General features: G+C 40.5%; 2 protein-coding genes across 3 annotated transcripts; both read left to right on the top strand.

The window, feature by feature from the left end:
• Positions 1 to 447: 447 nt before the first annotated feature.
• Positions 448 to 3,039, top strand: phospho1 (phosphoethanolamine/phosphocholine phosphatase 1). 2 transcript variants are annotated; one of them, XM_026377088.1, is made up of 3 exons: positions 448 to 588; positions 952 to 1,025; positions 1,590 to 3,039. In XM_026377088.1, exon 3 carries the CDS (start codon positions 1,628 to 1,630, stop codon positions 2,390 to 2,392), a length of 765 nt encoding a protein of 254 aa, XP_026232873.1. In that variant the 5' UTR covers positions 448 to 588; positions 952 to 1,025; positions 1,590 to 1,627; the 3' UTR covers positions 2,393 to 3,039. The 2 variants fall into 2 exon arrangements, with proteins under 2 accessions (XP_026232873.1, XP_026232793.1); XM_026377008.1 differs by having other exon boundaries at positions 1,438 to 3,039.
• Positions 3,040 to 4,212: 1,173 nt separating this feature from the next.
• On the top strand, positions 4,213 to 16,293 carry eftud2 (elongation factor Tu GTP binding domain containing 2). Its single transcript, XM_026359007.1, has 28 exons — positions 4,213 to 4,350; positions 5,003 to 5,118; positions 5,208 to 5,370; positions 5,496 to 5,574; positions 6,254 to 6,329; positions 6,532 to 6,597; positions 6,707 to 6,742; positions 6,880 to 6,970; positions 7,111 to 7,193; positions 7,307 to 7,473; positions 8,132 to 8,256; positions 8,356 to 8,419; positions 8,526 to 8,616; positions 8,725 to 8,860; positions 9,055 to 9,182; positions 9,575 to 9,768; positions 9,858 to 9,969; positions 10,051 to 10,191; positions 10,344 to 10,445; positions 10,564 to 10,646; positions 10,847 to 10,933; positions 12,138 to 12,264; positions 12,505 to 12,592; positions 12,697 to 12,815; positions 13,108 to 13,202; positions 13,485 to 13,638; positions 15,534 to 15,641; positions 15,729 to 16,293. Exons 2-28 carry the CDS (start codon positions 5,014 to 5,016, stop codon positions 15,822 to 15,824), a joined length of 2,916 nt encoding a protein of 971 aa, XP_026214792.1. The 5' UTR covers positions 4,213 to 4,350; positions 5,003 to 5,013; the 3' UTR covers positions 15,825 to 16,293.
• Positions 16,294 to 16,683: the final 390 nt, after the last annotated feature.

The following is a 16,683-nucleotide window of genomic DNA, read 5'->3' as shown; positions in this document are numbered from 1 at the left end:
ACTGACATGGGATACGACTTCATCTCCATACTCCATGTGTGTTTACAAAAGTAGTTAGAGGACAAGAACAGTTTCAGAGCAGAGAGTCTCGTGTTTTCCCATTGTTGCACTGATCCAAATTCAGACCATTAACAAATGACTTTCACATAAGTTGTGATGTGAAAGTCTTTTGTATCTTATTGCTCCTGCTTGGAGCAATAAGAAATCAGTTCCACCAGACTTCCTGAACACTGTTAGATGAGATTATTTCCCTGTACCTGCTGCACTGTGTTGTCCCAGACACCACAGTCCGAACTGGGTTAATGCTGCGCCTAAAAATACAAAAGTTGCCCTGTTGTTATTGTCTCCCCTCCCTTCCTTTCCTCCCACATTGCTTCCCCCCCCCCCCCCCCCCTTTCTTTCTCTTCAAAGTGTCGGGAACGCGCTCAGGAGGCTGCTATTAAATGGGCGGACTTGTAGGCGCGGTCACGTCCGCAGAGGCTCTGTTGGTTTTGACTGTCACATAAAAGTGCTCGACCCACCGGAGAATCTCTGTCTCTAATCTCTGGGACCGGATCTGAGCGACACCGGGGATCGGGACTAGCGCTGGTGATTTTTTATTTTTATTTTTTAGAGAAGATCTCGGCTTTTATCTATGCGTAAACGCTCTGCCACGGTTAATGTTGTTATGATGATGTAGGTTAGTGTTGCAGGTTGTCAGGGGAACAGTTATTTTCCAGTCGACACATTATCCAACATAACGAACCAGTGTGACTGTAGACTGGCTGTTGTCCATAGGTTTAACTATTGAGTATTAATGTGGGTTAATTTGACTAGAGCGCACTAGAAATAAATACCAACCACCTCTGAGGAGTGTATTCCCAGCAGTGTACGCACACTTCTGCATCATTCAAACACTCTGGTATAATGATTTATAAAGTAACTGGACTGTTCTCTTGCAACCACGCACAGCTTGAAGACGTCTGGCTGCAGGGAAACACATGACACCAGCGGACATCCACTGCTGACATCGACGACAATCAAAGGTATGCAGGCAGCAGCGAGGTGCACCCAAGTTGGATTGTGATGCTTGTTTATGTGAAGTACAGTCGACTGATTTGCTTGCTTGCCTGAGCACGCTGGGACTCATTTTTCCATGCTCATGCTGACATATTCATTTTTCACTCCTGGCCTTAACCCCTTCTTTTAATTCCTCCTACTTTTATTGAAAGGCTTAACGTGTCTTCAGAGAACCATGAGCTGTGGGATGGTGCCTCCTCTGGGCTGAAAGAGGCTGCTGGTTGTCTGCATTGGCCATAACCTGCCTAATTAATAACCTAGTTAAAGTTTAATTTTTTCATTTATTGTGTGTATTTCTTATTTTAAACACACCTTTGGTTCTGTTTTTGCCAACAACCCAACCCTCCTGTGTCTATTTTATGCGTTCATGTTTCTCAGAGAGCCTTTTCCGTGGCCTGGCGTGTGATGTTGGAGAGTGGGAGCGCACGGAAGGAGATTTGATGCCACTTGGCAAACAGTAAGAGCTGTGGCATAGTTAATAATGGGGGATTCAATCTTCAACTGCTGTTATGTCCCACCCCATCCCCCAGGCGAGGAGGACCCCCACAGATCCAGGCGCTCTGACATCATGGCCTCCAATTCAACCCGCATCTCCTCGGACAGGCGCTTCCTCATCTTCTTTGACTTTGATGAGACCATCGTCGATGAAACCAGCGATGACATGGTGGTGCAGGGCGCCCCGGGTCAGCACCTCCCGGGTTGGCTCAAGGACACCTATCAGCCCGGCCGCTACAACGAGTACATGCAGCGCGTCCTGGCCTACCTGGCGGAGCAGGGCGTCACGGAGAGCGACATACGCAGCATCATGGAGAAGCTACCCTCCACCCCCGGCATGCTCACCCTGTTCCAGTTCATCCGCACACGCCCACAGGACTTTGAGGTGGTGATGGTCTCTGATGCCAACACCTTCTTCATTGAATCCTGGCTCCGGCGCACCGGGGCCCGCCAGCTTTTCCACCGGATCTTCACCAACCCGGCCACCTTCAACAAGGACGGGCGACTGGTGCTGAGGCCCTTCCACTCCCACGACTGCCCGCGGTGCCCCGACAACATGTGCAAGCAGGTGGTCGTCAAGGACTATGTGGCCCGCAGGACGCAGGAGCGGGGTCGCCCCTATCAGAGGGTCTTCTACGTGGGGGACGGAGCCAACGACTTCTGCCCGGCGCTGTCCCTCGGTCCACGGGATGTGGCCTTTCCGCGGCGGGACTTCCCCATGCACCGTCTGATCACGGAGACCCACGAAGCCATGCCCGGGGAGTTCAAGGCGGTCACGGTGCCGTGGGCGAGCGGGGAGGATGTGGTGCAGCGGCTGAGGAAGCTGGTGGCAGAGTAGAGGGTCAAACACAGAGAGTGAAGGGGCAAGTTGACGCTTTTAGTCATATTCTCAGGTAAAATAATCCCAGAAACTAGTAATGGAGGCAATCAAATAATGTAAAGTACTCTCTGTAACAATAAAGTGAAGTGCGTCCATCTGCAGTCCAGTCTACAGGGGCCTCTGGTCAACAATAGAGAACCAGGGAAACAATAGCAGGGCAAGGAGAACTGGGCTACTCAAAGGAGGATATCAATAATAAATAAAAAATCTGTTAAACAAAAAAAGTTTAATGTTTCATGTTTATTTGCAGATAATCATCTTTCAACTGAACATGTTGCTTTGAAGTGTTAAACTAGGTCAGTATAGAGAAATCCATGTGAGTTGTTACTCCTAATAGCATTATTTATAATGTCAACCAAGGTGCTTGTTGCTCTTACATAACAATTATAACCATTTTCTTACACACTGCACTTTCTTTCTTTTTTTTTTTTTTTTTTTTTTTTTTTTAAATATAGCCTATGATCTCAGTACATGAAGTCCTGTAAGGTGGCAAACGGAAGAACTGTATGTTAAGATTGTGTCCGTCTCGTTTGTACAACTTGTTGGTCAGTGTTTTGTGTCTTTACTGTGTAGGCCATGCCTACGCATATTATCACCAGCAGGAATAAAGCCATCAAGTGAAACCCTGTCTGTGTCTCAATTTATCATCAAACGTCCTCAACATCCATTTGGAAAGATTTCTAACCCATCTCCCTCACAGCACGCCACACATAAGAATTTGACTATATGTACATCACTACTTTTTCAAACACTACCAGGTTTTTAGGCAAATTCTGTATTTGACATATACTATTCATGCACAGCCCCACCCAGTAACAGTGATATAAAGTTATATGAAGCATACAATATAAAATCAAAGGATAAAGCAGTTTACAACCATAAGTGTTTTAATGTTAATAAAGTCATAGGTTTTTCTCATATACTGTGTGTTTCTGAGGTTTAAGGAGATATTTTGGAGTTTACCATAAATTCTAATGTCCAAGCTTCTGTTTCTTGGTATCCTCATACTTCACATTTCCTATAAAACGCTTGTGAAAGGTTTGTTTATTTAAAAAAAAGACAATAATATTTTAACTTTACGAGGCTTTTCTCTTAATTTTACGTCATAAGCTCTTCTAAAGCATTGACATTATTGTATATGTAAAATAGCACTATGAGTATCTATAATGCACTTATACACACGCTGTGTTTTCTGATTATTCTTATTATTTTATTCGGTACCAAGCTGTTTTTGATACACACACATTTTGCCTATTATTTTAGGCACAGTCTGTCCTAACAGAATGAATGTCCTCTGGTGGTCATAATGTCTAACTACAGTCTATTCAAAGCTTTTTAGTATGGAAACATTTTCACCTAAAAATACATTTTCTATTTTCCCTTAACGCTGGTTGAGTACATTTACATGTTGCTGGTTTAAACTACATGGCTGTTTCATATGTTACCAGGAAGCTGTAGTACTTTCACAAGATTAGAACTCATAATTTGACAAATCAATAACAATGGTAACAGTAATGATTAAATGGTAATATTTTAACTTTTAAATAGGGCTACATTTGCAACTTTTGCTTTAACTATTGTCGGAAAAATAACCGATTTTATTCCATTTATTAGTAAGTGAATAAAACATTACATTGCCTTTACGTTAAATGTAAGTTTTGTTTTAATGTTTTGGGGGTTTTGTGATTCTCTGTTCGGCGATCTGCGTCGGTGTAGTAGCCTGTAGTTATCATCTCTGTCAATGGGGGCGGTATTGAGTTTGATATTAGACGGTCAGAGGTCAATAGAAGAAGAAAGACGGAAGTAGTTTCCCATGCGCATGGCGCTTTTTGAGAACTTATTTATCTTCTGAGTATATACGAAATTTTATTGCCTTTGGAAATATTATTTGCTTGATATATTATAAGACATTGTAGGTAAGTCTGTTTTGCAGCCTCCAGGTTACACTTTAATGTAGGGTAACAATGCAGTTTCTCCTGCTAAACCGCTAAACAGTAACGTAATTGAAACGTCGTCCATTCATTGCTTTGCTATTTAGCTGGCTAGCATGCTAGTTTTGGGCATGCTAATGTCATTGCCGACACAAGAGGAATGCCACGTTATATATAACGAAAGAAATAGCTAAGTCAGATTTGTATTTCAGATTTTCTGCCTTTCGACGGAGATTTATAACATTTAAATAGCCAACTAAACTACGATAGCGCACACAATGCTACATGCAAACTTAGCTTGATTAGCTTCTTTGTGAATATAACCTTAATGCATTCACCAATTGCAAGGAAAATTATATTTGTATTGCAATCTAAAAATGATCTTCCAAATAGACTAATATGACATACGGTGTTTGTGAATACCGACAATTTCGTCGTCTCTTTAAATGAATGGTTTACCGCAAAACGGCCATTCTCCGCTTTAAGTTAATGTGTCGTACTTTTATGTGTTATAACGTGAAAGAAGAAAAACCCACAGTCTAGATTTGTTTTGTGATGTAATGTTGTGAACGTATTCTTTCATTTCTGTCGCATCGTAGTTTTTTTATTAGCAGTAACACTGAATGAATTTCCACAGGTCTCTAAAAGATGGAGGCTGATCTGTATGATGAGTTTGGTAACTACATCGGTCCAGAGCTGGACTCAGACGATGATGATGATGATCTGGAAGCAGAGGACAGAGATGCAGATGAGGTACTGTTCAAATAAAGTGTGAATAGTTATTACCATGTTGTATTTTGTTTGACACATAGTGCACACTTAGTCACACTCTATTTGCACAGGGTGATGAAGACGATGAGGATGAACCTGCTGATGCTGATGACGATGTTCCAGGGATGGAGGTTGTCCTGCATGAAGACAAGAAGTACTACCCCACAGCAGAGGAGGTTTATGGACCTGAGGTGGAAACCATTGTCCAGGAGGAAGATACACAACCTCTCACAGGTTAGAGATGAAGTACATAGGTAGTTACAGAGTTTACGTGCACATGCATACATGGCAGCATGGGTTAAGGTAACTCATGCTGTTAAGGGCAACATGTAAACAGTTGTGTTTTCTTACCAATCCAGAGCCCATCATTAAGCCTGTGAAGAACAAGCAGTTCACCTTGATGGAACAGGAGTTGCCTGCCACTGTCTATGATATGGAGTAAGTAATCTGCATTGCTTCCTGTTTATGTTAACATATATACATTCACATTGCATACTGTAGTGGCACAATCTTTTTGCCCCTAAATGACTATGATCATATTTATTTTAAAATTGTGCCACTTTCTTTTTTGCTTTTACATCTGCTACATCCATCTTTTACATTTACATTTAGTCATTTGACTGACGCTTTTATCTAAAACGACTTACAAGGGTACTAGGCAGAGGCAGGGTAGGCATAAAGAGGTCTTGCCTAATGACCCCTACAGGAAGTATGCCACAGCTGATCTCTGACATTACTATTAGAATGGACAGGCTGTAATTCATGTGTGCCTTTTTAGCATCTAATTTCTGTATGCATATTGCTTGTTTGTTTACATCTAGTCTGGAATGGAGAGGTTAGGTGTGTCAGGAATGTTTGTATTTGCACATATTATTTATGTCAACATTTGTTCAAGCCAAACTGGAATAAATATATGTAGAACCCAGCAGTTTCTGAGGAAATTGTCCAATTTGACTGCCACAGATATGCTGATGTTGTTATTGCCCATGTGGTTGTTACATTTGTGGTCCACCACCACCAGTTAAATTTGAATTTGGGACTGCAGCATCACTTCACTAGAGGTAGCATTTATCCTGTGTTTGCTATGTGCTTTAAGATAACCTCTCTCTCCTGGCAGATTCCTTGCAGATCTGATGGATGGGCCAGAGCTGATTCGCAACGTCACATTGTGTGGTCACCTTCACCATGGCAAGGTTAGAGCCTGCCTTATGGCTGCTTTTTGCTCTTTGCTGTGTGTTTCTACTCAGGGTGATATTTTCCAAAATGGAGGGTTCCTACGATGAAAACATTTAGAAGCACAGGAATGTTGTGGAGCAATTGCTAAAAACATAGCTGTACTTCAGTCTCATCTGTAAGATTCACAGGAGTCTAAGACATTTTCTTCATTCTTTCTAGACCTGTTTTGTGGATTGCCTTATTGAGCAGACACATCCAGAAATTAGGAAGCGAGATGACGTGGATGTGAGTATTGTCTAATATAATTATAATTAATATTATCAATAACTAAATGCTCATTAGTTCTTATTAATAAAGTGAATGACAGATTAACATTGTTTATTAACCTTTTCAGCTCCGTTACACAGACATCCTCTTTACAGAACAGGAGGTAAGTGTTTTTATTACATACTTTGTGTTACCACAAACATGCAGCATACAATTTAATTTGACACTTTTGGTTAGTGTTTTGAAGAATTGTTTCCTTTGCTACAAGAATTAATGTGTTGTGTTTTTTTTTTTATTTAGAGGGGAGTTGGTATTAAGAGTACTCCCGTCACAATGGTTCTACCAGACTCTAGAGGGAAATCTTACCTTTTTAACATCATGGATACACCAGGTATTGTACTTAAAGTGGATAATATATTATATTATATATATTATATACATAAATGTGTTCTCTGAACATACTGAATGAACTAGAGAATTTCATAAAACCTTCAAATAATGATAGAAAATCTTTTTGTGTTTCCCTCTCAGGCCATGTAAACTTCTCAGATGAGGTCACATCTAGCATTCGGATCTCAGATGGTGTTGTCCTCTTCATTGATGCAGCAGAAGGAGTTAGTAACTTATTATTAATATTTTATGTTCTCCCAATCCCACACTTCTTCTGCACATAAGTTGGTTTCTTCAACTTTTCATGTAACCCAGATCTTTGTATATTTCTACCCAGGTGATGCTCAACACAGAGCGACTGATCAAACATGCTGTTCAGGAGCGTATGGCCATCACCATCTGCATCAACAAAGTGGACCGGCTCATTTTGGAGCTCAAACTGCCTCCCACAGATGCTTATTATAAACTTCGCCACATTGTGGATGAGGTTAACGGTTTGCTCAGGTAATACACATTTGTACTCATAGTATTTTGTATCCAAATACAGTGTAAATTAATTTAGAGATAATCATCAAACATCTTTATACAAATATTAAAAGTTGGTTTAGTGGTGGCATGTTTTCCATCCATAAAGTCCAGTTAAACCATTGAAGCAGGAAAGCGATACAGTTAAGAGCACCAGTCAAAGCTCAGATCAAGGGGGAGGGATAAAACATGAAAAATCTTTTTCCCCTTGCTTAAACGCCAACTCCAAAGAGATCAGATTTTTTAAATCACGGAAATGTGAATAAAGCTAATCAGATTTTCACTGCCACATTCCTCTTTGGTCTTAGATTCTCTTTCTAATCTCTGGCTCTGCATCCAGTGAACCAGAAAAACAAATAATCCGATCTCAGTCTAAACTTAAAATTGAGCATGAAGGACGGTAACTTGAACATAGAGTAGCCATGAAGAGTTGAGGATAAATGTCACACATTTAAATATTCTAGAGCACAATAGTTCCAGTACATTAATTTTTGTTCCTTAATGTTGGTGAGCAAACATTTGTTGCTGAATTGTACTTATTTTAAAATAAATTTTATAATAGAAGCATTTCTCTTTAGCTATAAAATTGACATGTAGTTGTTTGTTGCTTATAACTGGTCATTCATTTCTTTTTCAGCACTTACTCCACAGATGAGAACTTGGTGGTGTCCCCTCTCCTTGGAAATGTCTGCTTTGCCAGCTCTCAGTACAGTATTTGTTTCACTCTGGGGTCTTTTGCAAAAATCTACTCGGATACATATGGTGAGACAACTCTTCAGTACATACAAACAATAGGCAGGTATATCCTTATGCTCTGTTGCCTAATTCACTTATTACTGTATTATGTAACTCTGTTTACAGGTGACATCAACTATAATGAGTTTGCTAAAAGGCTCTGGGGAGACATTTATTTCAACCCCAAAACGTGAGTAATTAATTTGGATTTGAACAGTACCAGCCTCTCACCCTCTCTCTAACCCCGCTAACACATCCTTATCATGTGGTGTTTTTTTCTTTCTTTCTCTGTTCAGTCGCAAGTTCACAAAGAAAGCTCCCAGCAGTAACTCTCAGCGCAGCTTTGTTGAATTTGTCCTGGAGCCACTCTACAAGATCCTTTCACAGGTTGGGCATGCCTACTATAATTTTCTAATGTGTATAAAGGCAACAACCTGTAGATCTCTACCCTCTGGACCTATCAGACTTGATGTATAAAAACCTCTTTGTGTGTAGGTTGTCGGGGATGTGGACACATCTCTCCCTCGAGTTCTAGATGAGCTAGGGATCCACCTGACTAAAGAGGAACTGAAGCTGAACATTAGACCTCTGCTCAGGCTGGTCTGCAACCGCTTCTTTGGGGAATTCACTGGTGTGGTTGAATTTTTCTGTCTATCCTATTTTATCTGAGTTTGTGTTGCTGTTTTTGTATTCTAAATAATTTAGTATTGTATTTAAAGGATTGCGTAACTGCGAGTGATGAGTTCTATTAGATAGAGATAAAGAGCTGTCCATCCTTTAGTAAATGTAATGAATCTATTTTAAGCATGCATGTCCTGCCTGCAGGCTTTGTGGACATGTGTGTACAACACATCCCCTCACCACAAGGGGGCGCTAGGAACAAAATAGAGCACACCTACACAGGAGGCCTCGACTCAGACCTGGGGGAGGCCATGGCGGAGTGTGACCCTGACGTGAGTATAATGAAAGCGGAATAGGAGTCTCCTGTTTATTTTATGGTGAAGAGCAGATAGTCTTGTTAAATGTTAACGACTGCAGGCTGTTTGTGTTGGAAATCAATAGAGTTATTCCAGCTGGTTTTACAAATTAAGCCAACTGACTGTTTTAATTTTTTAATTGGCTTGAAATGAACAAATCAATTAAAACAACACTCCAAAACAAATAAGCCAGTATTAAACAATGCAACACATTGATCGCAATTTTCCAAGTTCCGAGGAAAAGTCTTACTGCCCTTTGCTAAAGCCAGTTCTAGGAAGAAATGTTAGCTTCCAGTGGTAAGACTTTCCTGTCCCACTTTCCATCTCTAATCTCTCTTCTCTGCTCACCTCATGTCTCTCGCCCTCAGGGCCCTTTGATGTGCCACACCACTAAGATGTACAGCACTGAGGATGGGGTTCAGTTCCATGCTTTTGGCAGAGTCCTGAGTGGCACTATTCAGGCAGGCCAGCCCGTCAAGGTTTTAGGAGAGAACTACACCCTTGAAGACGAGGAGGACTCCCAAATCTGTACAGTGGGTCGACTCTGGATTTCTGTTGCCAGGTACAAGCCAGAAGTTTGCTTTATTTCCCTTGCAGCATCAAAAATCAGTATTTCTGTGAAATAAATATTACACATTTGTCAACTTTTAGATACCAAATTGAGGTGAACCGAGTGCCTGCTGGCAACTGGGTCCTCATCGAAGGTTGTGACCAACCAATCGTCAAGACCGCCACAATCACAGAGCCCAGGGGCAACGAAGAGGTAAGACAACAAAGAGGAATACCTTGAAAATCTTAATAAGGTATAAGTAGTGTTTACATTTTGTTTATTTTTCCCTTCCAGGCTCAGATTTTCAGGCCATTGAAGTTCAACACAGCATCAGTCATTAAGATTGCAGTGGAGCCCGTCAACCCGTCAGAGCTGCCTAAAATGTTGGATGGACTGAGAAAGGTCAACAAGAGCTATCCCTCTCTAACCACAAAGGTATGTTGTGAACACTGTGGTGCAGTTTTTGTTTTTCAAAATGGTTCCAAGTCCTAGTTGTCAATTTAATAATATAATTATATTGTAGATAACATCCATAGTAAATTGCAATTGACCATATTTGTCTGGGTTTTGATGTTTTTGTATTTCAGGTGGAAGAGTCTGGAGAACATGTGATCTTAGGCACAGGGGAGCTCTATCTGGACTGTGTCATGCATGACCTGCGCAAGATGTACTCAGAGATTGACATTAAAGTAATTTTTTCAAACCTTTAGTTACATTATGTTACTCAGCGCTGTGTATTTGTAATTTTTTTTGGGGGGGGACTGTTACAGTAACATGTGTTTTAATGCTGCTTCTCTTTACTGGCAGGTTGCTGACCCAGTTGTGACCTTCTGTGAAACAGTTGTGGAGACATCATCTCTTAAGTGCTTTGCTGAAACGCCAAACAAAAAGTGTGTATTAAGCTGAATGTTTTTTATTCACGCACACAACATGAGTGCAGTCTAGAGAAAGTTGACTTTGTTAGATTATTACCATGATGTTAGATGGAACATACATTTACATACTGTTTGTGTCAGAATCAGTCTTTCCTTCAAAATGTGTCTCCCCCACCCAGAGTGAGTGATTGACAGCTGTGTGATGTGATTGACAGGAATAAGATTACCATGATCGCTGAGCCCTTGGAGAAGGGACTGGCTGAGGACATAGAAAACGAGGTGGTGCAGATCACATGGAACAGGTATGATGTAGAAGATTACACCATCACATCCACCAACATCTTGAAGTTTAGGTGACATCTTTTTTTACTCAAGTGATGTAGTGTTTCTTTCTGACCGATTAGCCGCTCTCATCTGTTCCAGTTCAGTTAGCAGGGATAAATGAATTGACGTGTAAGAATGATAATTGGTTCTTAAATTAAATGTTGAAGAATATTGAAATGCCATTTAAAACGTTATTAGGCTGGTGGATAATAATCCCTTTAAACCAAAGTGTGCTACCCAGTTTTCTACAACGTGTATAGACTGAGGTACGCACTCTGATGTTCCTACCATCACTTTTCAAATCAAATTTTCTGTGAACTTGAAAATGAAGGTGGCAGCCATGTGCTTCATTTTCATTTAGTGTTTTAAATTACTCTGCAAGTTCTTTTCTTTTTTATTACGTGTTCATTCCATTTACTTTACAAACTGTTAGAACTACAGAACAACCAATAAGTTGTAAAGTCAGGTTGGATAACCCACATTGACCTACTGAGACAGACACAAAACAAATACAACACATTGAAGCTGTATCTATCACTGATGTGTATGAGGGGAAATTGTGACAAATACAGAATAGTTCTGTATTTGAATATACTAGCAAAATAAGGGACAACCTTCAATGCATCACTAATGTATGTGCTCATTAGAAACCCTCTTTGGTTTATTGATCAGTTCACTCACAGTAATTGAATCATGCACTAAAAGCAGACATGAATCTTCTGATCACCGTGACATGAAGAGCACCTGTGTGTGTGCTTTCGTGTGTGTGTGTGTGTGTGTGCTTTCGTGTGTGTGTGTGTGTGCTTTCGTGTGTGTGTGTGTGTGCTTTCGTGTGTGTGTGTGTGTGTGTGTGTGTGTGTGTGTGTGTGTGTGTGTGTGTGTGTGTGTGTGTGTGTGTGTGTGTGTGTGTGTGTGTGCTTTCGTGTGTGCGTGTTCTGCTTGAGAGTAACTTCCTGTCAGTACTTTGCTCATCGGCAAAGCCATCTGGACCCAGCGGTGCCAGTATGTACTAGCAATGCCAGACGAGTGACATACTTCACACACCATTAAACTAAACCTTCGCTCTACTCCTCCTGTTCCATTAACCCCTCTGCCCCACATCAACCAATCTCCTTAATGTTCCAGCTGACACAATGTGCAGACCTCCTTTCAACCAGGGGCTGTTTTGTTTCCTTGTGGCAGGAAGAAGCTGGGAGAGTTTTTTCAGACAAAATATGACTGGGATCTGCTGGCTGCCAGGTCTATCTGGGCCTTCGGACCAGACACAACAGGACCAAACATTCTTGTAGATGATACCCTGCCTTCTGAGGTGAGTTTGTACTGCTAAATAATCTGTCAATTCTATTTTTTTTTATATTTATTTGGTTAAGGAGATTAGCTAATTTGACACCTACACCTGCAGCTGTATTAAAATTATTGTCAACACCCAAAAGTGACATGGGTTAGGCCAACCCTCCAAAATGCATCCCATAAGATAATGTTTTATTTTTTTGTAGAGAGCTCCAGTTTGTTATAGCTAATTCACAGTGTGTTTGTTTTTCCTCCGTAGGTGGACAAGGCGCTGCTCGGCTCAGTCAAAGACAGCATTGTTCAGGGCTTCCAGTGGGGCACCAGGGAAGGACCTCTGTGTGACGAACGTAAGTTTTACAAACAATTCACATTTGACATTGTGCACAAGGAGCATGTGTTTTTCCTCATCAGTGTTAAGTTGCCATTAACTCACTCTTTCTGCTGCCTCCAGCCATCAGGAATGTCAAGTTTAAAATCCTGGACGCCGTCATCGCTCAGGAGCCTCTCCACAGAGGAGGAGGCCAGGTCATTCCTACAGCCAGGAGAGTGGTGTACTCTGCTTTCCTCATGGTGAGAATCATAATAATTTCTCCTACACCTCTTATGTTTTCTCATCTTCCTTTAGGTCCATCAGACTTCCCTTTCATTGTAATTCCATTACAGTAATTAGAGTTTGAGATTTTGCTGACGTTGCATGTTAATAGCAGCGTGATAACATTCTTTCTTAATGATTTTTGCTCCTTTCATCATTTCGTTGGGCTTTTTCCACTGCTGTTATTATAAATCCATGGGTCAGCTTTACATAGGATGAACATACTGTCTCTACAGACTAGCTTTAATGTATGGTTTGCCTGTGTTCCAGGCCACGCCAAGGTTGATGGAGCCTTACTACTTTGTGGAGGTTCAAGCTCCAGCTGATTGTGTGTCTGCTGTCTACACTGTGCTGGCTCGAAGGAGGTTTGTCCACTTTCTTTATGTTGGTGATGAAGTGTCATCTCAAGAAGAAACATTAATACTGGAAAATATTTTGATTATTGGCCAATTGGTTTAAGTAATTTTAGCAAAAATGCCCAAATTTACTTGTTTGCCCTACATAAAACAGACAGCACTTAGTTATTTAAAAAATATTAAAATAGCGCACATAGCAATACTTGTTTTCTTTTTGTTTTGTTTAATTTAGTTTTTTTGTTTGTTTGTTTACTTGTTTGGTTTTTTATTTGGTCCTCTGTTATCTACCAGGGGTCACGTCACCCAGGATGCACCTATTCCAGGGTCACCACTCTACACCATTAAGGCTTTCATCCCAGCCATTGACTCCTTCGGCTTTGAGACAGACCTTCGCACACATACACAGGGACAGGCCTTTGCCCTCTCTGTGTTCCACCACTGGCAGGTAACATTGCTATATGCAAATCAACCTGCTCTGCATCTTATGTTGGTGTCAATAAATTCAGATTAAAGTCAAGTTTTAAATGCACTGGAGACACAAATGTCCTGAGTGGCTTGGTAGTTGTCCAGAGGTTTACGTCATTGTCATTCGTCCTGAATATTATTTGTAAAAATGAAGAAAATAAAGGAGATAAATGTATTCAGAAACTCAATAACTTAACTTAAAAGTTATTTTTAAAGTTAAATCTAACATATCTGTCAGGAAATATGAAACAAACCCCTGTTTCTGATTCGTGTGTCAGATTCCTGGCTGATTTATTGAAACAGAATTTATCAGTTTGTTGCCAATATTCACTTTTAGCATCACCGACAAGCAGTTTGACAAATGTATTATAATACTTACACAAATCCAGATTGATTAGCCATGTGGTCATTTGTTTACAAAACCAGGCCTGTTCAGATGGCACATGATTTTTAGGATTTGAAATCTTCCTGTCGCCCATACACACTCTCAAATGCACACACACTGTCACATACAAAACTGTGGCAGCTTGTGCAGCAGCGTGACCAGCTTTGTACACATATCTGACACTACTGCTAAACTGCTGTGTGATGTGGATGTGTTGAGTCATTAGGTTTTAAATATAATGCAGCCATCTCTGCCTGTCGTGTCTGACATGTTTGTGTGCACACTCTGCAGAGCTGTGTTGGTGAAAAGTAACTCCATTTAGGTGGTAATTTGTGTAGTCATTTTAGCAATAAGCAGTATATTTAAATGTATGATTAATTAATATTAATGCAAAGCAGTTACTAAGCCAGATTTCACTTGGGATTATATCTCCTGTTTTTTTTTCTTACGTCTTTATCACCTGAACCTTGCTGATCAGTTGTGACTTGTCATTATGTGGCCCTCTCCTGGAGTCCAGTACCAATAAGGGATGTCACAAGAACTGAAAACCGTTGGTGCTGGAATGAATAGAGAGAGTTCATGTTGAAATACTATTAGTACCAGCTGACAACTTGACATCGCTAGTGCCTGTCACATTCATCTCACCTCACATTGCTTTCTAAAGGTTGTCTACAGACTCTATACCTCATCTAGCCCACACTCTGATTCTACTCTACTCTGTTCTTAGGCAGAAGTAATTCCTGTTAGCACATATAGATTCAACTGCCATAGATGATAAGAAAAACACAGGAACCAGAACGATGTTGTTTGCCCCATTATACTCTGTAAGCTGTACTGTGCCTCGCTCATTAGTTTGATTATGTGCTTCCAGTATTGGAATACAGACAGACAGTGTTGAGTTACTGTGGTTTGAAACTCTCATCCATCTGTTGATTGGGCTTCAGCCACTCTATTGATTATTTTTTCCCTTTTTAATCTTTCCAAGGCTTTTTTAAGTCCACTTCATCCTAGTTGTTTCATATTCAGCATTCCTATTAAGGTTTCCCTCTTTTCTAGCACATCTTTTAAGGCAGTGATTCATATATCCAAAACAATGAGATGACTTTGTGAAGGTCATACTGTGATCTCCTTAACATAATGAATTTAGTGAGTCATTTTACAAGCCTGCAAACACTTACTGTCTTCTAACTCAACCTGCCAGCATTGCACTGATGCTGGTCATAAACTGAAGTAGTGACAGTAGTCATGTTTCTTTTCCTTTCATGTTGATGGACGCTCTCCTGACTCAGTAACAGTGGAACAAACGTGCAGCTAAATCAAAAATGTAGTGAAAGGTTGGAGCCAATTTTAGAAGTGTCCACTCAGCTCGTTAAAGCTCAAAATATGACGTGTGTTATGTGTTGTCAGATTCTTTCTCCGATTGGTGGATACAGAGGGAGTGATTTCCACAGCTGCCATAGTTTGACTGTCTTTTATATTTTTTTCTTCAGATTGTTCCTGGTGACCCCTTGGATAAGAGTATCGTGATCAGGCCTCTTGAGCCTCAGCCTGCCCCCCATCTGGCCAGAGAGTTTATGATCAAGACGCGAAGGCGAAAGGTGAGACTCATTTCTACACGTTTGTGACTATTTCTGTTAATTGATTTTGTTTGTTTTTAATGTTTAATGTGATTCGGTGTTTTGCAGGGTCTAAGCGAAGATGTGAGTATCAGCAAGTTCTTCGACGATCCTATGTTGTTGGAGCTGGCCAAACAGGACGTGGTTCTCAACTACCCCATGTGAGACTGAAACATCTCAAACAACAGAAGCAACCAACAACAAAACCTTCACTAGTCAGTTAACAGCAAATCCTGCTTGGGGAACAACCAACATACAGTGGATGCATTCATGCATTCAGGTTATGCAGTGGTAAATCAAAGAGTAATTGCAGTTGTATTAGCTTGTCTTTGCTTTCCTAAAGGAAATAACATAACTGTGACAAGGAGAGATCACTGGGATTAGTCATTGGGTTGATACACATGCACACAATTTAGGGGTCAGGGGTTTTGTTTTTGCTTTTATAGAGAATCTGTAATTTGTCTAAAATGGCAGATGTTTGTTGCAACTCACCATGGTCTTGTATTTTTATTTTTTATATGTACAAATTATCATTGTTTTTGTAGAAAAAGCCAATTTGGAAGCTCTAAAAAATAAACCTGTCATTTATTTGAAGTGTATCTGAATAAAAGAGGAGTAATTCTTAAGACAAATGTTGTATTCTGTTATTTTACACTAACCTGACAAAGGATATACCTGTTGAAATCTTAGTGTGTGGTTGAGGTATAGACATAATATACCTGTGTAAATGTTGGCTGGGCTGCTTGACTGTACTGGACTTCGCAGGTGGGAGTCTTGTTGATGGTTTGAGTGACTGGTGTGACCATGTGTGGACAGTGACTGACAGGTTGAGGGATAATTGTAGGCAGAGAGGAGAGGAAGCAAAGGTTGGAGTCGCATTGCTGAGTAAAAGAAAGAAGAAGGCATGATGCAGCATATCAAAGAAGACAGATGTCACTCAAGCAAAAAGTACTGATGTCGACACATTGAGTTTGTTTGAGATTAAATGTTTGCTTTCTCTTCATCTGTTGAATAGAAGTCTTTT

This window comes from Anabas testudineus, chromosome 8 (genome assembly GCF_900324465.2).
Source record: "Anabas testudineus chromosome 8, fAnaTes1.2, whole genome shotgun sequence".
NCBI classification, from domain to species: domain Eukaryota; kingdom Metazoa; phylum Chordata; class Actinopteri; order Anabantiformes; family Anabantidae; genus Anabas; species Anabas testudineus.
This window is presented reverse-complemented; position numbering and strand designations above follow the sequence as displayed.